This window comes from Nuphar pumila, chromosome 11, assembly GCF_984573655.1.
Source record: "Nuphar pumila chromosome 11, dmNupPumi1.hap1.1, whole genome shotgun sequence".
In the NCBI taxonomy this organism is placed as follows: domain Eukaryota; kingdom Viridiplantae; phylum Streptophyta; class Magnoliopsida; order Nymphaeales; family Nymphaeaceae; genus Nuphar; species Nuphar pumila.
In genome coordinates, this window is record NC_143259.1 from 78,946,104 (window position 1) to 78,967,118 (window position 21,015).

At 42.4% G+C, this 21,015-nt stretch overlaps 1 protein-coding gene across 5 annotated transcripts in view; it reads right to left on the reverse strand.

Moving 5' to 3' along the window:
- Positions 1-21,015, reverse strand: part of LOC149822441 (S-adenosyl-L-methionine-dependent methyltransferases superfamily protein) — a 147,236-nt gene that overhangs the window by 17,136 nt on the left and 109,085 nt on the right. For all 5 annotated transcript variants that reach the window (XM_089981492.1, XM_089981491.1, XM_089981489.1 and 2 more), the window contains one exon: positions 11,996-12,096. In XM_089981492.1, the coding sequence (XP_089837618.1) occupies positions 11,996-12,096 (101 nt within the window). The remainder of the gene's footprint in view (positions 1-11,995; positions 12,097-21,015) is intronic.

Here is a 21,015-nt window from a genome sequence, read left to right on the forward strand (position 1 = left end):
TAGGAATTAGACTACCACGTCTAAGTAGAAAACTGTACTCTTAAATCAGGTATATCATGAATCGAGTATGAGATGTGGTTGTCGTGTGTGGAATTTCAGCTTATTAGGAAGCACACAAAGAAGACTATGTAACAACAGTAACAGACATATATCTAAGCAGAGAAGTAGATTATGCGACAGTTATAATTAAGCAAGTAAAGTATTTTATGCAACCACAACAATTAAGCAAGTAAGATATTAAGCCATTAAAGCGTATTCTGTAACAGTACCAACAGTAACATGCATAACATCTATATAACATCCACAATATGAATTCCATTAACTCATATCTGCACAATTTATGATATCGTTTCATCATAAGCACCGAGCACGCTGAAAGAATATGCAAATGTCTCTTTAATGACTCCAACACAGTGATACCTAACTGTTCTAGTTGATGTTTATCTTTTCTTATCCCGCGGGTACACACGGGCCAAGGCAACCATCACAGAAGAGAACGTTCGGGGGTATATTATTCAAAGTTGTTTTATTAACCCGAACATTCTAACTGTGACTGAAATCTCAAGGGAGCGGCCAGTGACCGAGAGAAACTCCCAAAGGCCAAAACCAAAACAGGATGCATCCCTAACTTCTGCAGAAGAACAAAGAACTACCACCTATGACAAATTGGTAGTCTGGGTCCCCCTCCCAACTCCGAGGACTGAGGACCAACGAGTCACTTTAGCTCGAAACCAAAATTATGTCCCCGGAGTTTTGTACCACTTACCCTCTCCAAGGTAAACCTGAATCTGAGTGAGTAAATCTTTTCATTTAGTTAACCCTTCAGGGTGTAGGGGCATTTTCCCAAACCCCGATACTATCACTGTAGTAGATTTCCAACCTTAGTCATTTTACCCAAGTGTATGAATCAACCCCATTATTTTCCATATTATTTTCATAAACTCACTCAGAGTGCTCCGGTGCCTTTAAACCGTTTAAGCACAAAAATTAATATTTAATTTTCTTACCAATATAATTGAATCAAATCACGTACCTACATTAGGTACCTAACCCGTATCGCCCATTGAGCAAGGTTTCCCAAACCACCACCCCGAGCAGGAGGGGATAATCATGACTAACTTAATCATTTACCTAGTTAGGTTACCCCTATATTATTTCCTTTCAATTCACAATGCACCAAGGAAAAGAAATTTACAAAATCTGAGTACATGCAAGGCCAATGTCCATAATTCCAACCTTAAGCTGATATAAATTGGGGATATAGAACTACAGATGCATGGATGCTAAATACATATATTTTCAGAATTACGGTAAGATGCCAAACATAAATTTCGTTAGAGGACTTCACCGTAAGTATTCTGCTGCAAACAGTAATTTACCTTAACATGCTTAAGTATTGCACCACAAAATCTGATAATTCAAGGATTTGACACCAATATGTTGTTTTTACCTACGAAATTTAGACATGTACTGCTAACAATATTCACCTAAACATGCTTATGGACAGTTAGAGGAAACAAATACAGAAAATCAGATTTGGTAAACCCCACAAAATAACATATTTCTCAAGTATTAAAATTGTTAAAATAATGTGACATCTTTAAACTATCACGCACTTCTGATTAACTATGTTAATATGGCAACTACGCAAACACCCAATCTACTATCTAAACATATTACAATTCTGATTAGCCGTTTCAACCTTGAAGACAGGCAACCAGATTTTTCTTTTTTCTGATCATTCACAACTATAACAGACCATGAACTGTGTGGATCCGGTGCAAACTCTGAACATTTTCAAATACCCAGTATAGCAGGCAATCATTGTATGTGTCAAATGCTAAAGACTTAACCTATTTCGACCTGTGATGCATACATGCATTGAACCAAATGGGACTGCACGTATTATCTACCAACAAATGATATTGCATACTAAAGTTTCCTCCTTAAGCAATTGAATTCCAATATGCTTGTAATATTAACAGCATGAACTCATAAAGAAGAATCGATAGGCACAATCCCCTCCAGTCGTATGTTCAACAATTTAGCTTAATGTACACCACAGATATCTAACTTTATTAACCGTGTACAGAAAAGTGAGTGAGCCACAAATTTTTTTTTTTTAAATGGTATATCCAATAGTGATTTTCCCTTGGAATTTGACATGCCTCGGTCCACAACCTCACACCCCAAATACATGACAGGCTAAGCCCTCTTAACAGGAATCAAACTCCCTTGGCAAAAATCTAAAACAAGCCCTTAACTGGAAACCAAACCCCCTTTTTTTTCATCAACCCCAAATGAAACCCTCGAATCATGCGATAACAACATTTCTTCCTTGACAGACCCATCATAATCGGACGCAATCAACACCGAGCAATAAAAGTGCAGAGTTCCTACCATTTTCCGGCGAAGGGGTTGCGTCAACCACGATGGGAGGTCGTCGGCCTGGACAGCACCACCACCGGCGAGGTCGGCTCTTCACTGCAAGGTCTCGAGCTGCGGCCTGGGGTCGGAGGGAGCTTCGAGGTTTAGAGAGGTAGAAGAGAGTGAGAGAGAGAGAGAGAGAATGGGACAGCGAGAGAGGGAGAAGAAAGGGTTCGGGGTCCCCCTTTGTAGGTGGGTGACCTCCCGAAAAGGAAGGAAGCCCGGCGGCTTCGGCTTCCCCCTCCCCCATTTCCAAATGTTAGGGTTCAAAAGAACCCTAACCAGCGACTTATCGGGGGGGTTTCCCCTTTATTTTTATCGGGCAGCCTATGTATCCTTTTTACAGGGTGTGGGCCGGGTCCGAGTCTGACCCGCGACCCGCACTCGGGATCCAACCACATGTTGGATCCGGGTCTTATAAAAAAAATGTGGATTCATAATTGGATCCAAACCCTACTTATATTTATTTTATTTCTTTTCTTATTACGTATTTTAATATTTAATTAGGTTTTTCTTGTATAATATGGGTTCTGGATCCGAAACTTGGATCCGTGCCCAGATTCGCCCATTTTACTCCTAAAATACTAAAATTTGTAACGGTAAAAATTGCGGTTATTACATGCTTTCCCCCTTAAAGAAATTTCGTCCTCGAAATTTTACCTGTGGGTGCTTACTCGAAAAGGTTGGGGTACTTCTCCCGCATATTTGCCTCTGGTTCCCACGTGCTTTCGTCAATGCCATGGTGCTGCCATCTCACCTTGACAAGAGGAATGGTCTTTGATCTCAAGACTCGCTCGCTTCGTTCCACTATCTCCACTGGTTTTTCTTCCATTGTTAGGTCTTCCCTTATATCTACGTCCTCATATTGGATGACATGTGACGGATCCTGAAGATATTTTCTTAACATAGATACATGGAATACGTTATGTATCTGAGCATACTGAGGAGGTAGGGCTATACGATAGGCTGTTTCTCCAACCCGTTCCAAAATCTCAAAAGGTCCGACATATCTGGGACTCAATTTCCCTTTCTTACCAAAACGAAACACACTTTTGGTGGGTGATACTTTCACAAAAACCCTATCCCCCATATCAAAAGTGAGTTCCCTGCACCTTTGATCTGCATAACTCTTTTGTCGACTCTGGGCTGTGAGCAGTCTATCTCTTATCATCTTGATCTGTTGGGTGTAATGTTGTAACATGATTGGTGATTCTATCGACTGTTCTCCAATTTCGTCCCAATACACAGGCGATCTACAGAGTCTTCCATACAGAGCTTCGAAAGGAGCCATGCCGATACTCGCATGGTAACTATTATTGTAAGCATATTCGGCTAAAATAACATGCTTGTCCCACTCACCTTTCCAATCCAGCATACATGCTCGCAGCATATCTTCTAACGTCTGGATAGTCCTCTCTGATTGTCCGTCAGTCTGAGGGTGAAAAGCAGTACTCAGCTTCAGTTTCGTACCCAAGGCTTGTTGCAACTGACCCCAAAACCGAGAAGTAAATCGAGGATCTCGATCTGATATAATAGAAACTGGTACTCCATGCAGTCGAACAACCTCTCTGATGTATAAGTCTGCTAAGCTCTCGAGGGATTGATTTATTCGTATGGGTAGAAAGTGAGCCGATTTAGTTAGTCGATCCACTATTACCCATATCGCGTCATGTTGTTTCCGTGTTTTCGGCAAACCCACCAAGAAGTCCATGGTGATTTCTTCCCATTTCCACTGTGGAATCTCCATTTGCTGCATCATTCCACCAGGCTTCTGATGTTCCACCTTGACTTGCTGACAAGTCAAACACTTCGAGACATAACTTGCGACCTCACGCTTCATTCCATTCCACCAATACCCTCGTTGTAAATCTTTAAACATTTTCGTGCCTCCTGGGTGTATGGTGTACTTGGACCTATGTGCTTCACCCAATAGTACTTCTTTCAACTTGGGATCACTAGGGACCCAAAGTCGCTTTTTCATCCAAATACTGCCATCTTCTTTGAGTGAGAAGTGTGAATTTTCTTGTTGGGCTAGTGACTTCAATTTCTCATATTGGGGATCCTCTTTCTGACCTTCAATAATCTTTGTAAGGATCTCGGGATGGGCAGATAAATTAGATAACTTGATACTTCCCACGATATCTGAGAATGGTTTCCAATCAATGAATTCCTCCACCAAATTCCACCCTTTTGTCAAAAGACTAGACAAACTGCAACCAGCTTTTCGGCTGAGAGAGTCAGCTACCACATTTGCCTTTCCTGGGTGATAGGAAATGGTAAAATCGTAATCCTTTATAAACTCCAACCATCGTCGTTGTCGCATGTTCAACTCTTTCTGGGAAAACAGGTACTTGAGACTTTTGTGATCAGTAAATACCTCGAATTGTTCCCCATACAGGTAATGTCGCCATATTTTCAAAGCGAACACTACGGCTGCCAATTCGAGATCATGAGTTGGATAGTTTCGTTCATGAATCTTTAATTGGCGAGAGGCATATGCTATCACCTTACCATTTTGCATTAAAACACATCCCAACCCAGTACCTGATGCGTCTGAGTAGACTACAAAACCACCATGTCCTGAAGGTAAAGCCAGCACTGGTGCGGTGGTAAGCTTCTTTTTTAAAATTTGGAAACTCTCCTCGCACTTATCTGTCCATTCGAACTTAATTCCTTTCCTCAGAAGCTTGGTCATGAGCATGGCAATCCGTGAAAAGTCCTGAATGAATCTTCTATAATAGCCTGCTAATCCTAGAAAACTCCTGATATCGCTGATATTCTTCGGTTGACCCCAATTTAATACAGCTTCAACTTTAGCCGGGTCCACAGCGACTCCATCTCGCGATATGACGTGACCCAAGAACATGACCTTCTCGAGCCAGAATTCGCACTTGGAGAATTTTGCGAACAACTGGTGTTCCTTGAGAGTCCCCAATACGATCCTCAAATGTTCACGATGTTGTTCTATACTTTCAGAGTATATAAGTATATCATCAATAAAAACAATCACAAAAGTATCCAAGTACGCTCTGAATACCCGATTCATCAAATCCATGAATGCGGCAGGAGCATTTGTCAGTCCGAATGGCATAACTACGAACTCGTAGTGACCGTACCTTGTCCTAAAGGCTGTCTTGGGAATATCATCGTCCTTGATCCGAAGTTGGTGATACCCCGATCTAAGATCGATTTTTGAAAACACCTTAGCCTTTTGCAATTGATCGAACAAGTCTTCAATGCGAGGTAGGGGATACTTATTTTTTACTGTTGCTTGATTCAACATCCGATAGTATATACGCAGCCTCATAGAACCATCTTTCTTCTTTACAAAAAGAACGGGTGCTCCCCATGGTGACACGCTCGGTCTAATGAAACCTTGCTCCATCAACTCTTGGAGTTGTTTCTTCAGCTCCTCCAACTCTACTGGGGCCATACGATAAGGCGCTTTCGAGATCGGTGTCGTCCCAGGCACCAACTCGATATGAAAATCCACCTCACGCGGTGGAGGTAGTCCAGGTAACTCATCCGGAAACACTTCTGGGAATTCCCGAACCACTTCAAGTTCTTCTAAAGGTGTGACCTTCGACTCGCAGGAGAATACATTTACTAGGAATGCTCAACACCCCTGTCGCATATACTTCTGGACCTTTAATACTGATACAATTCGGCCCTTTACTGTAGGTCTAGAAAGCCGAAACTCAACCTTTGGCAATCCTGGTCGGGACAAAACCACTTTCCCTTGGCGACAGAGAACGTTGGCATAATGTTCATATAACCAATCCATCCCCAATATGACATCATATTCAGTCATATCGAGCAAGATTAGGTCAGCAGGTAAGTTCTGCCTTTCAAGTACAATTATGACATCAGGGATGTAGTTTACACATATCGAATTATATCCTATCGGATTGTACACATATAATTCATGTTTCAGAGATTCAATAGGTGCACCAAGTAATTTTGCAAACTCTATAGATATGAACGAATGTGTAGCACCACAGTCAAATAGAACAAGTGCAGCACAGCCATTGACAATTACAGTACCTTGTATCAGATTTTCTTTCTCCAACTCCTCCACAGTGGTGGCATATACTCGTCCAGGCACCCTCTTCTGTGCATTTTGCTGTGGTGTTTGCTGCGGCTGAGATGGTTGATGTTGCTGCCCTCCTCCGGCATTACGTTTCTGCATATCCGCCATCTTCTTGTGGCACTGACGGGCATAATGACCCATCTTTCCACAGTAGAGACATGCTCCGGTGTCTCTAGGGCAAGGTTGTCCGTAGTGGAACCGGTTGCACTTCTGGCACACCCGATTTTGTCCCTGTTGTTGCGGAGGACGATTTCCACCATTGTACTTCTGCTTCTTGTAAGGTGGCTGGTACTTCTTGCCACCGTGGTGCTGCGGCGGACCGGCTTCCCGTTTTCCCGGTGTGTCCTTTTGACTCTTCCTTGATCGCTCTCATTCTTCATTTAGCATAGTAGCCACTTCAATGGCTTGTGCGAGGGTGGACGGCAGATTAATCATCACTCGTGGTCGTAATCCGTCCTTGAGTCCGCGGACATACCTAGTTGCTCTGGCTTTATCATTCGCGAACAAATTTGGGCAATAACGCTCCAAGGTCCGAAATTTGGTAGTGTATTCCACTAAATTCATATTTCCTTGAGTAAGCTCCAAGAACTCCTGATGCTTCTGATCACGAGCGTACTGGGGGAAATATGTCTCTAAAAATGTTCGTTTGAAATCTTCCCATGGAATAGTATCCACTCCAGCAAAGTGGATGGTTCGGGTTGTGTCCCACCATTTCTGTGCATCTTCCGTCAAGCGGTAAGTACCGAAGTCCGTTTGCTTATCCTCGGGAACAGACAGAACCCGAAAAGCTCGTTCTGTCTCTGCAATCCAACTCTCGGCTAGTTCAGGATCGGCCTTGCCTGAGAAGGTAGGCGGGTTCAACTTCAAGAACTTCTCATACCTGATTGTGCTTGTATTATTCCTTTCACTTATGGCTGCGGCTAACTCCGCCTGGTGGCGCATTTGAGTGTCCATGGTTTGAGCCAGATTACCGAGAGTTTCCATCACGAAACCCCTTTGATCCTGCCATTTGTTTGTCGTGCTTGAACTAGCTTGGGATCGACGATACATCTAATAACCATTTCAATACACACAGTTTTACTATCTTTGCATTATAGTGTTTCAAAAATCATTACAGGTATATATTTATACCTATATAGGAGAAACAATGTAATTATCATGACTACTAAAGTAAAATAAATAAAATATACTCACAGAGCGATCTCAGGATGTGGCATGACCGTGAACTTTGATTTATTGTTCCCAGGCTCTGATACCATAACTGTAATGCCCCGAAATTTAAACCCAGATTTTTGAGAATTTTTTTTTTTTTTGAAGCGGAAACAACAAATGATTCCAGGGTTAAGCATTTCAGAACGATACAGGAAGGTAAAAACAAACCACACCATTTATTTTTATTTCAATAATAATAGAATCCAACATCAGAGTTTTATGAGTCTCAAACTAAAATTTCCAATTTGAAAGAAAGTAGGATCGACAGGGAACAAATAGATCAAGTCTTGGTCAGCACCTCATCCCGCATTGCTCATAGAACTACTCTGTGCCTGAAAATGATAAAAATTATAGGAATTAGACTACCACGTCTAAGTAGAAAACTGTACTCTTAAATCAGGTATATCATGAATCGAGTATGAGATGTGGTTGTCGTGTGTGGAATTTCAGCTTATTAGGAAGCACACAAAGAAGACTATGTAACAACAGTAACAGACATATATCTAAGCAGAGAAGTAGATTATGCGACAGTTATAATTAAGCAAGTAAAGTATTTTATGCAACCACAACAATTAAGCAAGTAAGATATTAAGCCATTAAAGCGTATTCTGTAACAGTACCAACAGTAACATGCATAACATCTATATAACATCCACAATATGAATTCCATTAACTCATATCTGCACAATTTATGATATTGTTTCATCATGAGCACCGAGCACGCTGAAAGAATATGCAAATGTCTCTTTAATGACTCCAACACAGTGATACCTAACTGTTCTAGTTGATGTTTATCTTTTCTTATCCCGCGGGTACACACGGGCCAAGGCAACCATCACAGAAGAGAACGTTCGGGGGTATATTATTCAAAGTTGTTTTATTAACCCGAACATTCTAACTGTGACTGAAATCTCAAGGGAGCGGCCAGTGACCGAGAGAAACTCCCAAAGGCCAAAACCAAAACAGGATGCATCCCTAACTTCTGCAGAAGAACAAAGAACTACCACCTATGACAAATTGGTAGTCTGGGTCCCCCTCCCAACTCCGAGGACTGAGGACCAACGAGTCACTTTAGCTCGAAACCAAAATTATGTCCCCGGAGTTTTGTACCACTTACCCTCTCCAAGGTAAACCTGAATCTGAGTGAGTAAATCTTTTCATTTAGTTAACCCTTCAGGGTGTAGGGGCATTTTCCCAAACCCCGATACTATCACTGTAGTAGATTTTTAACCTTAGTCATTTTACCCAAGTGTATGAATCAACCCCATTATTTTCCATATTATTTTCATAAACTCACTCAGAGTGCTCCGGTGCCTTTAAACCGTTCAAGCACAAAAATTAATATTTAATTTTCTTACCAATATAATTGAATCAAATCACGTACCTACATTAGGTACCTAACCCGTATCGCCCATTGAGCAAGGTTTCCCAAACCACCCCCCTAGCAGGAGGGGATAATCATGACTAACTTAATCATTTACCTAGTTAGGTTACCCCTATATTATTTCATTTCAATTCACAATGCACCAAGGAAAAGAAATTTACAAAATCTGAGTACATCCAAGGCCAATGTCCATACATAACATATCTTTAATATGCCTCACTCATTTCCTATGTAAAGGGATCAAGTGTTGCAGACAGTTTCAGTTATGGATTAGAAAGAAAAAGAATATAAATTGGGGATATAGAACTACAGATGCATGGATGCTAAATACATACATTTTCAGAATTACGGTAAGATGCCAAACATAAATTTCGTTAGAGGACTTCACCGGAAGTATTCTGCTGCAAACAGTAATTTACCTTAACATGCTTAAGTATTGCACCACAAAATCTGATAATTCAAGGATTTGACACCAATATGTTGTTTTTACCTACGAAATTTAGACATGTACTGCTAACAATATTCACCTAAACATGCTTATGGACAGTTAGAGGAAACAAATACAGAAAATCAGATTTGGTAAACCCCACAAAATAACATATTTCTCAAGTATTAAAATTGTCAAAATAAGGTGACATCTTTAAACTATCACGCACTTCTGATTAACTATGTTAATATGGCAACTACGCAAACACCCAATCTACTATCTAAACATATTACAATTCTGATAAGCCGTTTCAACCTTAAGACAGGCAACCAGATTTGTCTTTTTTCTGATCATTCACAACTATAACAGACCATGAACTGTGTGGATCCGATGCAAACTCTGAACATTTTCAAATACCCAGTATAGCAGGCAATCATTGTATGTGTCAAATGCTAAAGACTTAACCTATTTCGACCTGTGATGCATACATGCATTGAACCAAATGGGACTGCACGTATTATCTACCAACAAATGATATTGCATACTAAAGTTTCCTCCTTAAGCAATTGAATTCCAATATGCTTGTAATATTAACAACATGAACTCATAAAGAAGAATCGATAGGCACAATCCCCTCCAGTCGTATGTTCAACAATTTAGCTTAATGTACACCACAGATATCTAACTTTATTAACCGTGTACAGAAAACTGAGTGATCCACCAATTTTTTTTTTTTTTAAATGGTATATCCAATAGTGATTTTCCCTTGGAATTTGACATGCCTCGGTCCACAACCTCACACCCCAAATACATGACAGGCTAAGCCCTCTTAACAAGAATCAAACTCCCTTGGCAAAAATCTAAAACAAGCCCTTAACTGGAAACAAAACCCCCTTTTTTTTCATCAACCCCAAATGAAACCCTCGAATCATGCGATAACAACATTTCTTCCTTGACAGACCCATCATAATCGGATGCAATCAACACCGAGCAATAAAAGTGCAGAGTTCCTACCATTTTCCGGTGAAGGGGTTGCGTCAACCACGATGGGAGGTCGTCGGCCTGGACAGCACCACCACCGGCGAGGTCGGCTCTTCACTGCAAGGTCTCGAGCTGTGGCCTGGGGTCGGAGGGAGCTTCGAGGTTTAGAGAGGTAGAAGAGAGTGAGAGAGAGAGAGAGAATGGGACAGCGAGAGAGGGAGAAGAAAGGGTTCGGGGTCCCCCTTTGTAGGTGGGTGACCTCCCGAAAAGGAAGGAAGCCCGGCGGCTTCGGCTTCCCCCTCCCCCATTTCCAAATGTTAGGGTTCAAAAGAACCCTAACCAGCGACTTATCGGGGTGGTTTCCCCTTTATTTTTATCGGTCAGCCTATGTATCCTTTTTACAGGGTGTGGGCCGGGTCCGAGTCTGACCCGCGACCCGCACTCGGGATCCAACCACATGTTGGATCCGGCTCTTATAAAAAAAAATGTGGATTCATAATTGGATCCAAACCCTACTTATATTTATTTTATTTCTTTTCTTATTACGTATTTTAATATTTAATTAGGTTTTTCTTGTATAATATGGGTTCTGGATCCGAAACTTGGATCCGTGCCCAGATTCGCCCATTTTACTCCTAAAATACTAAAATTTGTAACGGTAAAAATTTCGGTTATTACAGATAGACAGTATGTATTATGTTCTAACTTTAGATGGTGATTTTCTTGACACACTGAAATCACATGAACTCTCTAGATTTTACTAAATCTATGAAAGATATAAGCAGTTTGGATCACCACAGTATAGCATGTACCTGGTAATCTTTCTAGAACATTAAGGGTGTTTCTGGATACTGCCAGCAAGAACTCTCACCAAGCCCACAAAGAAAACTACCATTTTATCAAATTCTGGCGGTTTCTCAAAAATAAGACAATTGTAATCTTCCCATTTCCCTTAAATAGATGGTGGTGTGAGGCCCACGTATCCCTTCAATTACCAATCTCCATATTTTAAAGGAACCCTAGTTAAGCAGGATTCTTATTTACCATTATTTTTACCTTGTTAACAGTCAACACTAAAACAAACCCCAAAAGGTGTTTCAAGTACTCCTAAAGCATGAGTTACCTTGAAACTTTTAGATGTGTTGCTGTCATAATTAGATATGTATATCATGCAAAACTGCTTATCTTCAATTAATAATGAAGAAATGAGATCCCAACTCTCTTTGTAAACAGGTAATAACAGATTAATAAAGTTTTTTATTAAATTTGTAAGTGTTACTGTGGCCCATGCAAAACTGATTAGTCTTGCTCTGGCAGAGGACAACAGCCTAGCAATACTGCAGACTATATAGAAAATGACCAACAAATTTCACTGGTAATTTAAAATCTCTAACAGAAAAAGGAGAGAACAATAAGCTGATTTTGATTTCTAAAGCTGTACTTCATAGTAAAGAATAATTATTCACTAACTTACAATATCTGTGCCAATAACATAATCAAATGGAGGATCAACAGCACTTATGTGGTCTTGATTTCCCCAATCCAGTTGTGCCACTTCAATGGATCCAAAAGAAACTGCAATAGACAAAAGAGAATAAGGATGGCAATGTTAGAAACTCAGTGACAACAAAGAAAGCACCATTATTATTCTCAATATTGATAAATTTAACTCATGATTTTTCTCTAATTTTTAAATTAAATCAAACATAACATTTTTTAACATATGCCTAATGTACTCAAAGGTGCAAGCAGGTGCTCATATAGCAACCTAGGTAATGCTGGTCAGTAGGTTAGATGTGATTAGCCACCATAAACTAGGCATCAACCTCTGTCACCAGGGCAATACCTGTTCTGCAGCAGGTCATAAATTAGATATTACACCTAGTGTTGCAGACACTGAGAGAACATAAGTTGTATGCTAAGTTCTCAAAGTGTAAGTTTTGACTTGATAGGGTGATGTTTCTCAGCCACGTGATCTTAGAGAAAGGCATGGAGGTTGATCCAGCCAAGGTAGAGGCAGTGTTGTCTTAGGAGCAACCGAAGACAATTACAAAGATCAGGAGTATATTGGGATTGGCAGACTACTATTGTTGATTCATAGAGGACTTCTCTCGTATAGCTGCTCCGATGACTTGACTTCTACAAAAGAGGGTAAAGTTCGTTTGGTCACCTCAATGCAAGGAAAGCTTCCACGATTTGAAGAGGAGGTTGACTTCAGCCCCAGTGTTGTCTTTGCCTTCTGGGACGTGCAGGTTCGTAATGTACAACGATGCTTAGAGAACCGGACTGGGCTGTGTCTTGATGCAGGACGGTAAGGTTATCGCATACGCTTTTCGGCAGCTGAAGGTACACGAGAAGAACTACCCCACACACGAATTGGAGTTAGCAGTTGTTGTCTTCGCGTTGAAGATCTGGTATCACTATCTGTATGGAAAACAGTTTGAAGTCCTTTCTAATCACAAGAGTCTCAAGTACATATTCACGCAGCGTGATCTGAATTTGAGGCAACGCAGGTGGTTGAAATTCCTAAAGGATTATGAGTTTTTCATCGCCTACCACCTTGGTAAGGTGAACATAGTGCCAGACGCGCTTAGCAGAAAAACATTAGTCACGATAGCCAGTTTGATCGGGCACAGTTGGGACTTGATAGAGGAGTTTGTCAGGTGACAGCCGTTTGGAGACAATTCTGAACGCATCCTTTGTGTTGGGATGCAGGAGCGGCCTGAGATTATAGACTGTATCGAGGAGCTACACTCAGTCAAACCAGACTCGAGGGGTTGTGCGGAAGCGCAGTTTCACCGTAAGGAGGATGGGACCATCATGTTCAGAGACAGATGGTGGGTTTTGAAGGACTGCGAAAGGAGTTGATGAGTGAGGTCCATAGGTCGAGATATTCCGTTCACCCTAGTTCTACCAAGATGTTCAAGGATCTCCAGCGGACTTATTGGTAGAACGATATGAAGTGGAATATCGCAGAGTTCGTATCTTGGTGTCTCACCTACCAGCAGGTGAAGATCGAGCATCAGATACCTGGTGGACATCTTCAGCCGCTAGACATTTCAAAGTGGAAGTGGGACAACATCTTAATGGACTTCATCGTGGGGTTGCCGAGGACCCGTCGTCAGCACGATGCTATCTAGGTGATAGTCGACAGGTTGACAAAGAGTGATCATTTTTTGCCAATCAGGATTAGTCAGAGTTTGGAGAGTATAGTAAATCTTTATGTGGATGAGATTGTCCGATTTCACGGGATGCCACGTTCGATCGTGTCAGACAGAGACCCTCGTTTCACTTCTCATTTCTGGCACCAGTTGCAGAAAGCCCTTAATACTACGTTGAAGTTCAACACAACTTTTCACCCACAGATTGACGGGCAGACAGAGCGCACGATATAGACGCTTGAAGATATGCTTAGAGCGTGCACATTGGATTGAGCAGGACAGTGGGATAGGTATGTGAAGCTTGCAGAGTTCTCGTACAACAACAGTTATCATGCTAGTATTGGTATGACCCCGTACGAAGCTCTGTATGGCAGACCATGCAAATTTCCGGTGTGCTGAAATGAGGTTAGAGTGAGAGCAGTGGAGTCTCTAGAGGTCATTCAGCACTACTCGGAGCAGGTGCAGTTGATCCGGCAGAGGTTAGTCGCAGCACAGAATCGGCAGAAGAGCTATGTCGATCAGTGACGTAGGGAGCTCAATTTTGTTGTGGGCGATCATGTGTTTATTTTTTATTTCGCCTATAAAGAGTGTGTTCTGGTTGGGGAAGAAGAAAAAGTTGAGTCCTCGGTATGTTGGACCTTTCAAGAACCTCGAGCGCATTAGCGAGTCAACATACTGTGTGGCGCTTCCTTCTCAGTTTTCCCAGATCTACGTCTTGATGTTGAGAAAGTATGTGCCTGACCCCTCACATGTGATCCACTACGAGACAGTCGAGGTACAACATGACTTGACGACAGAGGAGAGGCCGATATAGATTATGGATCGACAAGAGAAGACACTGTGTAGTAAGACGACCCCGTTCGTGAAGGTGCGTAAGCAGCATCTCGGACTGGACGAGTGCACCTAGGAACCCGAGGCTGATATGCGTGACCACTACCTACATATATTCAGTATGTTCTAATTTTGTGGACGAAATTCTTTTAAGGGGGTAAGGATGTAATATTATGTGTTTTTCTTCATGTTAAATTCTGAGATTTCAGAAAATTTGGTTGTGTTTTGGTAAAGTTGATAAAATCCTCGATTTTAGGTGGCGTCAACTGAGTCTGGGCGTAGCCCAGGACCCATTGACAAGATCTAAACGAGCCAATTAAGATTTGGTAAAACTTTTTATTTTTGACCTTTAAAATCAAGCGAAGTTCAGATAATATATCATTAGATACGTCTCAAAATTCTGAAAACATTGATATTTTATTTTTTTGAATTCGGGCTACGGTTGGCCCGAAAATCACATTTTTTAAAAAATGACCCACCTTGATGTGATCGGTTCTGTATTGGATTGGATCGGATCAGATCCCATCCGTTTGACCCAAGTTAATATGGATTTGGACCCAGTCCAAGACCCATATTAATTAGGATCTGGTCCAGTTTGAGATCCATATAGATATTGGGTATAGATTTGAATCTTGAATTCAGATCCGAATCCAAAATCCAATTTCAACCAATTTAAAGTTTTAAATTCAATACAAAGGTTAAATTGAGTTAAAATCTATGTTAAAAGACTCCCAGAGGGGTGAGATACCCTCTGGAACTTTTTAAAAAATTATTATTTAATAAATAATAAATAATTAATTGATTAAATACTAAAAAATAATTAATTCCAAAAAATTATTTTGGTATGGCAAAGTTCTACATTTGTGGAACTCTACCTAATATATAGGAACTCTAGAAGAGCCCAAATGTGGTTAAAATAAAATAGTAAAAGAAATAAAATAAAATAAGAGAATAAATAGGAATAGGAAATACATTCACGACCCATCACACATCATTCACTACGATGATGTGGATATTCGAGGAGACTTGGCGTTCGAAGAAAGACCAGTGGCAATCATAGATCGATGGGACCAAGTACTTAGATCGAAGACAATATCTCTTGTCAAGTTTCATTGGCAGCATCATGGGATTGAGGAATGTACCTAGGAGCTTAAGGTTGATATCAGGGAGAAATACCCTGACTTGTACTTTTAGCGATGAATGCAATAAAATTTTGTGAACGAAATTATTTTGAGGGTAGGATGTAAAGCTCGTGTTTTGAGAAAAAAAATTCAGACCCAAGTCGGATCTGGATCTGACTCAGATCCAAACTGGGTCCCCTATCGCCCTTTCCCCCCCGTGACTATTTAAAGCATGCATGAAGGGGCGAGGGTTTCTCATTCAAGAAACCCCCCGCTCTCCCCCTCCCACTGCCTTCCCCTCCGGCGACCTCGCCGAGCACCTGACGTCGCCCGACGCCCTTCCCCCTCCGGCGACCTCGCCTGACACCCCCATCCACGCTTGCTCTCTCTCCCCCTCTCCTTCATCGTCTTGTGTTTGCCAGGATCGACGCAGACGACCCCATGCCGATCGCCTCGCCTCTCCCCTCTCTCTCGCTTGCCATGTTCCGGCCACCTCGATGCCGGCGACCGTGGGCTTTCCCCTTCTCCGGTCTCCTTCCAAGTAATACCCCTCCCCCTCTTTGTTGTCTTCTCCTTCCTCTGTGTGTGGTAGGGGGGAGGGTGCTTCTGCCCTTCCCCTCTCTCTCTCTCTCTGGGTGGGGTTGGCAAGGAAGGGGCTGAGCCCCTCCCTGCTTTCCCCTTTTCTTTACGAAGGGGAGGGGCCGAGCCCCTGCCCCTCCTTGTTTCCTCTGTGTGCACGGGAGGGGCCGAGCCCCTCCCTGTTTCCTCTATATGCATGGGAGGGGCTGAGCCCCCCCTGCTTCCTCTGTGCGCAGAGGAGCGCCCGGGCCCCTCCCTGTTTCCTATGTACGTAGGGGAGGGGTCGAGCCCCTCCTTGCTTCCTTGATACGTAGGGGAAGGGCCGAGCCCCTCCCTGCTCCCTCTGGTTTTGGTCATCGGGGAAGGGGTTGCACCCCTTCCTTGTTGACCCCTAGGATGTAGGAAGGGGCACAACCCCTTCCCTTCTCTATTCTTTTCCGACCAGCCAACAGGGGTGACGCACCTGCCGCCTTCCTCTCCAACCGGCAGGCAGGGGGAATGCCCCTGCCATCGCCTTCCTTTACGGTCAGTAGGCAGGGGCGATGTCCCTGCCGCCCCTCTATGCTGACAATCGAGCAAGGGTTGCGCCCCTGCCCCTCCCTCTCTTTTAAACCGAACAGTAAGCAGGGATTGCGGCCCTGCCCCTTCCTCTTTTCCTCCATTGATTCGGCGGGCAGGGACACAACCCTACCTTATTTAGGGTCTCAACCCCTTTCTTTTAAATTTTAAGAATAATTCTCGCATTTTATCTTTCACAACTCACGCAACGGATCCCACTCGCACTCCGCGGCCCGAGACATTCATCACTTGTACTCGAAAACGCTCACAACACCGCGACTCCCCAATGTAGGAAAAAGATGTGCAAAAGACAATGGACAAACTAAAATAAAGCAATTAAAACGAAAATGGGAAAAGAAAGGACAAAAACAATATATATGTATATACGTACGCTTTTAACTTAAGGACGCGGTTTTGCGATCTTTGTACTTTTCCTTTTGGTCTTTACTTAGCCATCGTGCTTCAGTGCACATGCTTACTTTCGCATTTGCTTACTGTTTTTACTACTTTTTGTTGCCACCGCGCTTTTTGTGCACAGGCATTTGCTTTTGTTTTTACTTTCTATCTTTACTGCTTTCTGTTGCCGCCGCGCTTTTTGTGCACAGGCTTTTACTTTCGCATTTGTTTTCTATCTTTAATGTTTTTTGTATTTACTTTACCATCGCGCTTCAATGCACATGCCTGCTTTTGCATTTACTATTTCTGTATTTGCTTTGTTGCCGCACTTTAGTGCACGGGCTGTTGCTTTTGCATTACTGCTATCTATCTTTTCCTTGCCACCGCACTTAGCGCGTAGACTTGCATTTTGATACTTGTGACTCCTTAAATGCAAGTCTCGTAGGGCGGGCAAGAGCGCGTACCATTTTTGCTCTTTTTCTTAAAAGACGCGAATGTGGGTATGGATGCTACAGTCTCGAGAAGAGGATTCCTTGCGCGAATTCCGACTTCTCGAGCACGCAGTCTTGCAAAGCAATGCTTGAGAATTTTGTGGGTTGTGAAATAGCAACTAGTTCTCCCCAAGACGGTGCACTGGGGAGAAGTGTTTCAGATCCATGGCGATCCTAAAATCATGCAAATTGTATTTCTGTTTCAAAAGACTAACATGTCAAAAAGAATTACTTACATCATGTCTTTATGAAACTCTATGTTGGGTTTTCTTTTGAGAAACCCATACCCCTCTCATCATAGTCATACTTTTGGACAGGTACGGTGTTTGTACTACGATGAGTAGGATGAGAGGTCTATGGCAACCTCGAAACATGCAATGGCAACTTGTTGGAATCACATAAACTGGTGATAATTCGCCTTCACAAGCAAGATGCTATAGTAGGTCTGAAAGACCAGAGCATGTAGAATGGGGTGTCAGTTAAATAACCCCTGATGCACCCATTCGCCTCTTGTTTTCATCAAGGGAGAAGATGGATTGATACAAAAACTCTGATGGACAGGTTGTTAATAACCACCCCTCGGAAAAATGACTCGGTGTCCCCAGTCATCGAAGTTAGGGAACGAGACTACCAAAAATTATCCTAGGTGGTAGATCTCATGAACTTCTGCAGAAATAGGATGCATCTGTGGCCACGAATGCCTTTGGAGAATCCTCTCTTAGTGTAAAACCCGTAATTTTTAAGGATTATTAATAAATAAAGAACTCATTTTTTTTATCTCCAAATTAGAAATATGTTTCTAGTTTTTTAATTTAATTTATTTATTACATATTCATTTGTTCATTCAAGCCAATCAGGGTATAATTTATATTTATAGAACTATTTTGGGCTATCAATCACTATTTATATATATATATATATATTATATTTAAATATATTTTTGATGGAGTTTATAAATTATTGGAGTGTACTTGTGTGTTATTTGGCTTTTGATAATGATTTATAGGGTAATTTGCTATTTTTGGCTAATCTTGTTATAATTGCCATCTTTTGAGTTTTTGACATTTGCGATCTCAAGTTCTCTATTGCACTCCCGTCATAGGGTTCTTTTCACATTTCCCTCACGGTATTTGTACGCTATCGGTCATTGAGGAATACTTAGGCTTAGAGGGTGGTCCCCCTTTCTCGCGTAAAAGCGATCATCATTCGAACACGCCGCGTTTTACTGGGAAGGATCGAACCATGGGAACGAATCTACAGGGCTATCACCTTCTTTGGCCAGATCTTCCAACCTTTTCACAGGACCAACGGTTTTTCCATCATCCAATCCACAACAAATCGAATGAAACCTACTTGTTACGCCGAGTAGCCTGTGCTACCCTACACTGCTGCGAGTGTAGCGCTTACGCACAGAATGAGCCTTGTCTACGAAGCTTCGCTGCTCCGCACCTTCGCGTAGCTCAGTCCATCCATAGTAGTGGAAGGCTCCGCACCTGAGCTTCGTTCCGCTTCGCTAACACGGGATGAAAGAAGAACTATTTCAATGCTTTGCTTCGCGCTAGCGAAGTGGTCTTCGTCTTTCTTTTTCTCCCCCAATCCGCTCTCGCTCGCCGCTACTAACGGGGTCTCGGTTGATTTCCCTTCCTTTAGCTACTCAGATGTTTCCCTTCCTTTAGCTACTCAGATCGTACACGAAGAGTTCGTTGTATTGCTTGGGTAGCGGTCTTTGCGGACTTCGAAACTCCTCGGTCTTTTGAGTTTTAATTCATTGTTCGTCACATTATTAAGGTAAGATACCTTAACTGAACTTGTAGAGAGTATGTTTAGGCACTAATTGTGTAAGCATGGTGTCGTTGCACTGAATATTTAAATGAATTGCAAATATAAGTTATGCTCACACACTTTACTTAGTTATAGATATCTAGGACTCTTGTGATTGTAATTTAGAGATCATGTTTGTCATGATTGTAGTTAGCGGAATATGGAGTGTGTTTGTTGCAGGTACACCTATGTGTGGGTTCGAGGTTCAATTTACGAGGTGCAATATTCTTTATAGCGATGATATAATGCGTAGGATAATATGCTTATATACAATATGATTTAAATGCCACGTGAAATGAAATTATGAATGCATGCTATAAATGTTTAAGTTCAATAGTGAACTTTGGTTCATGAAGCCTTATTGGTTAAATGTGTGATTTTATAATTTTAATGTCATATGAAGTGATGTATGATGTGATGCTTTGATTGTATACATGTTTATGCCCGTGTTGATGGCTATCGACCCTGAGAGTAGTCAATTGTATTGATGCATGTATCACAATAGTTTTAACTGGATATGGTACACGTTGAGAAACTATTCTCAAAGGATTCTCTGTGAGGGTGTGCATGACCAGATCAGGTAATCTGACTAGAGCGGTAAGTCTCTATGAGGAAGTGCATTGTCCAAGATCGGGTAGCCCGCGAAGACGGTATATTCCTGTGAGGAAATGCATTGTCCAAGACCAGCCAGATCATCCGTCTAGGGCGGTGACTCCTTGTGAGGTTGTACATTTCCCAGACTAGGTGATCCGATGTGGATTTTGTAAATCTTTATTATGAATAAATGAAATGTTATGATGAATTGTGATGATCTTCTGAGTTGATTGAGATAGCCAGTTATGAATCTCTAGATTTGTCTTTTCTATTATAGCATGATTATATATTGAACTCAGATATGATAATTGTTGAGATTAAGAGGTTTTAAGTTTAAGTTTTCTTAAACTAGAAGTTATTTGATATTTAGTGTTTAATGAGGGGACTTGTGTAATGCCCGTGAAAAAAAAAATCGTGTCTGACTCGTGTCAAACACGTGCCCTGCACGTGTCGGACACGTGTCAGGGTCTGAACCCCTGTGTCGGATACGGGCTGGACCCGAGTTCGAGCCGACCCGCGCCCCGGCTTCTCGAATTCTCGAGAAGGCGAGGGGCAAAACCCCTTGCCCCTTCTCTCTCCTCACCCGATCTCCTCTGCTCCGTCTCCCTCGCACTGCCGCCGGCGACTGGAGACGCCGGCGAGCAGCTCCGTCCGGCCACCTTCTCTCTGTCCGGTGGGCTTCCCGACGACGCCAGCACCAGCACTCCCCTCTTCGTCCCCGGTGTCGCAGGATGTCGTCGATCGACGCCGACGGCGGCCTCTGAGTTCCGGCGACTAGAGATCCTCTCAGCGGCCTCCGACAACCGGCGATCGAAGCCGACAGCGACCTCCGAGCGCCGGCGACCTTCAAGCAATGCTGCCAAACAACACCGCCACCACCTCTTCGCTTCCTCTGCTTCCCCTGGGGCCACCAACGACGCAAGCATCCCTCTCTGTCTCCCC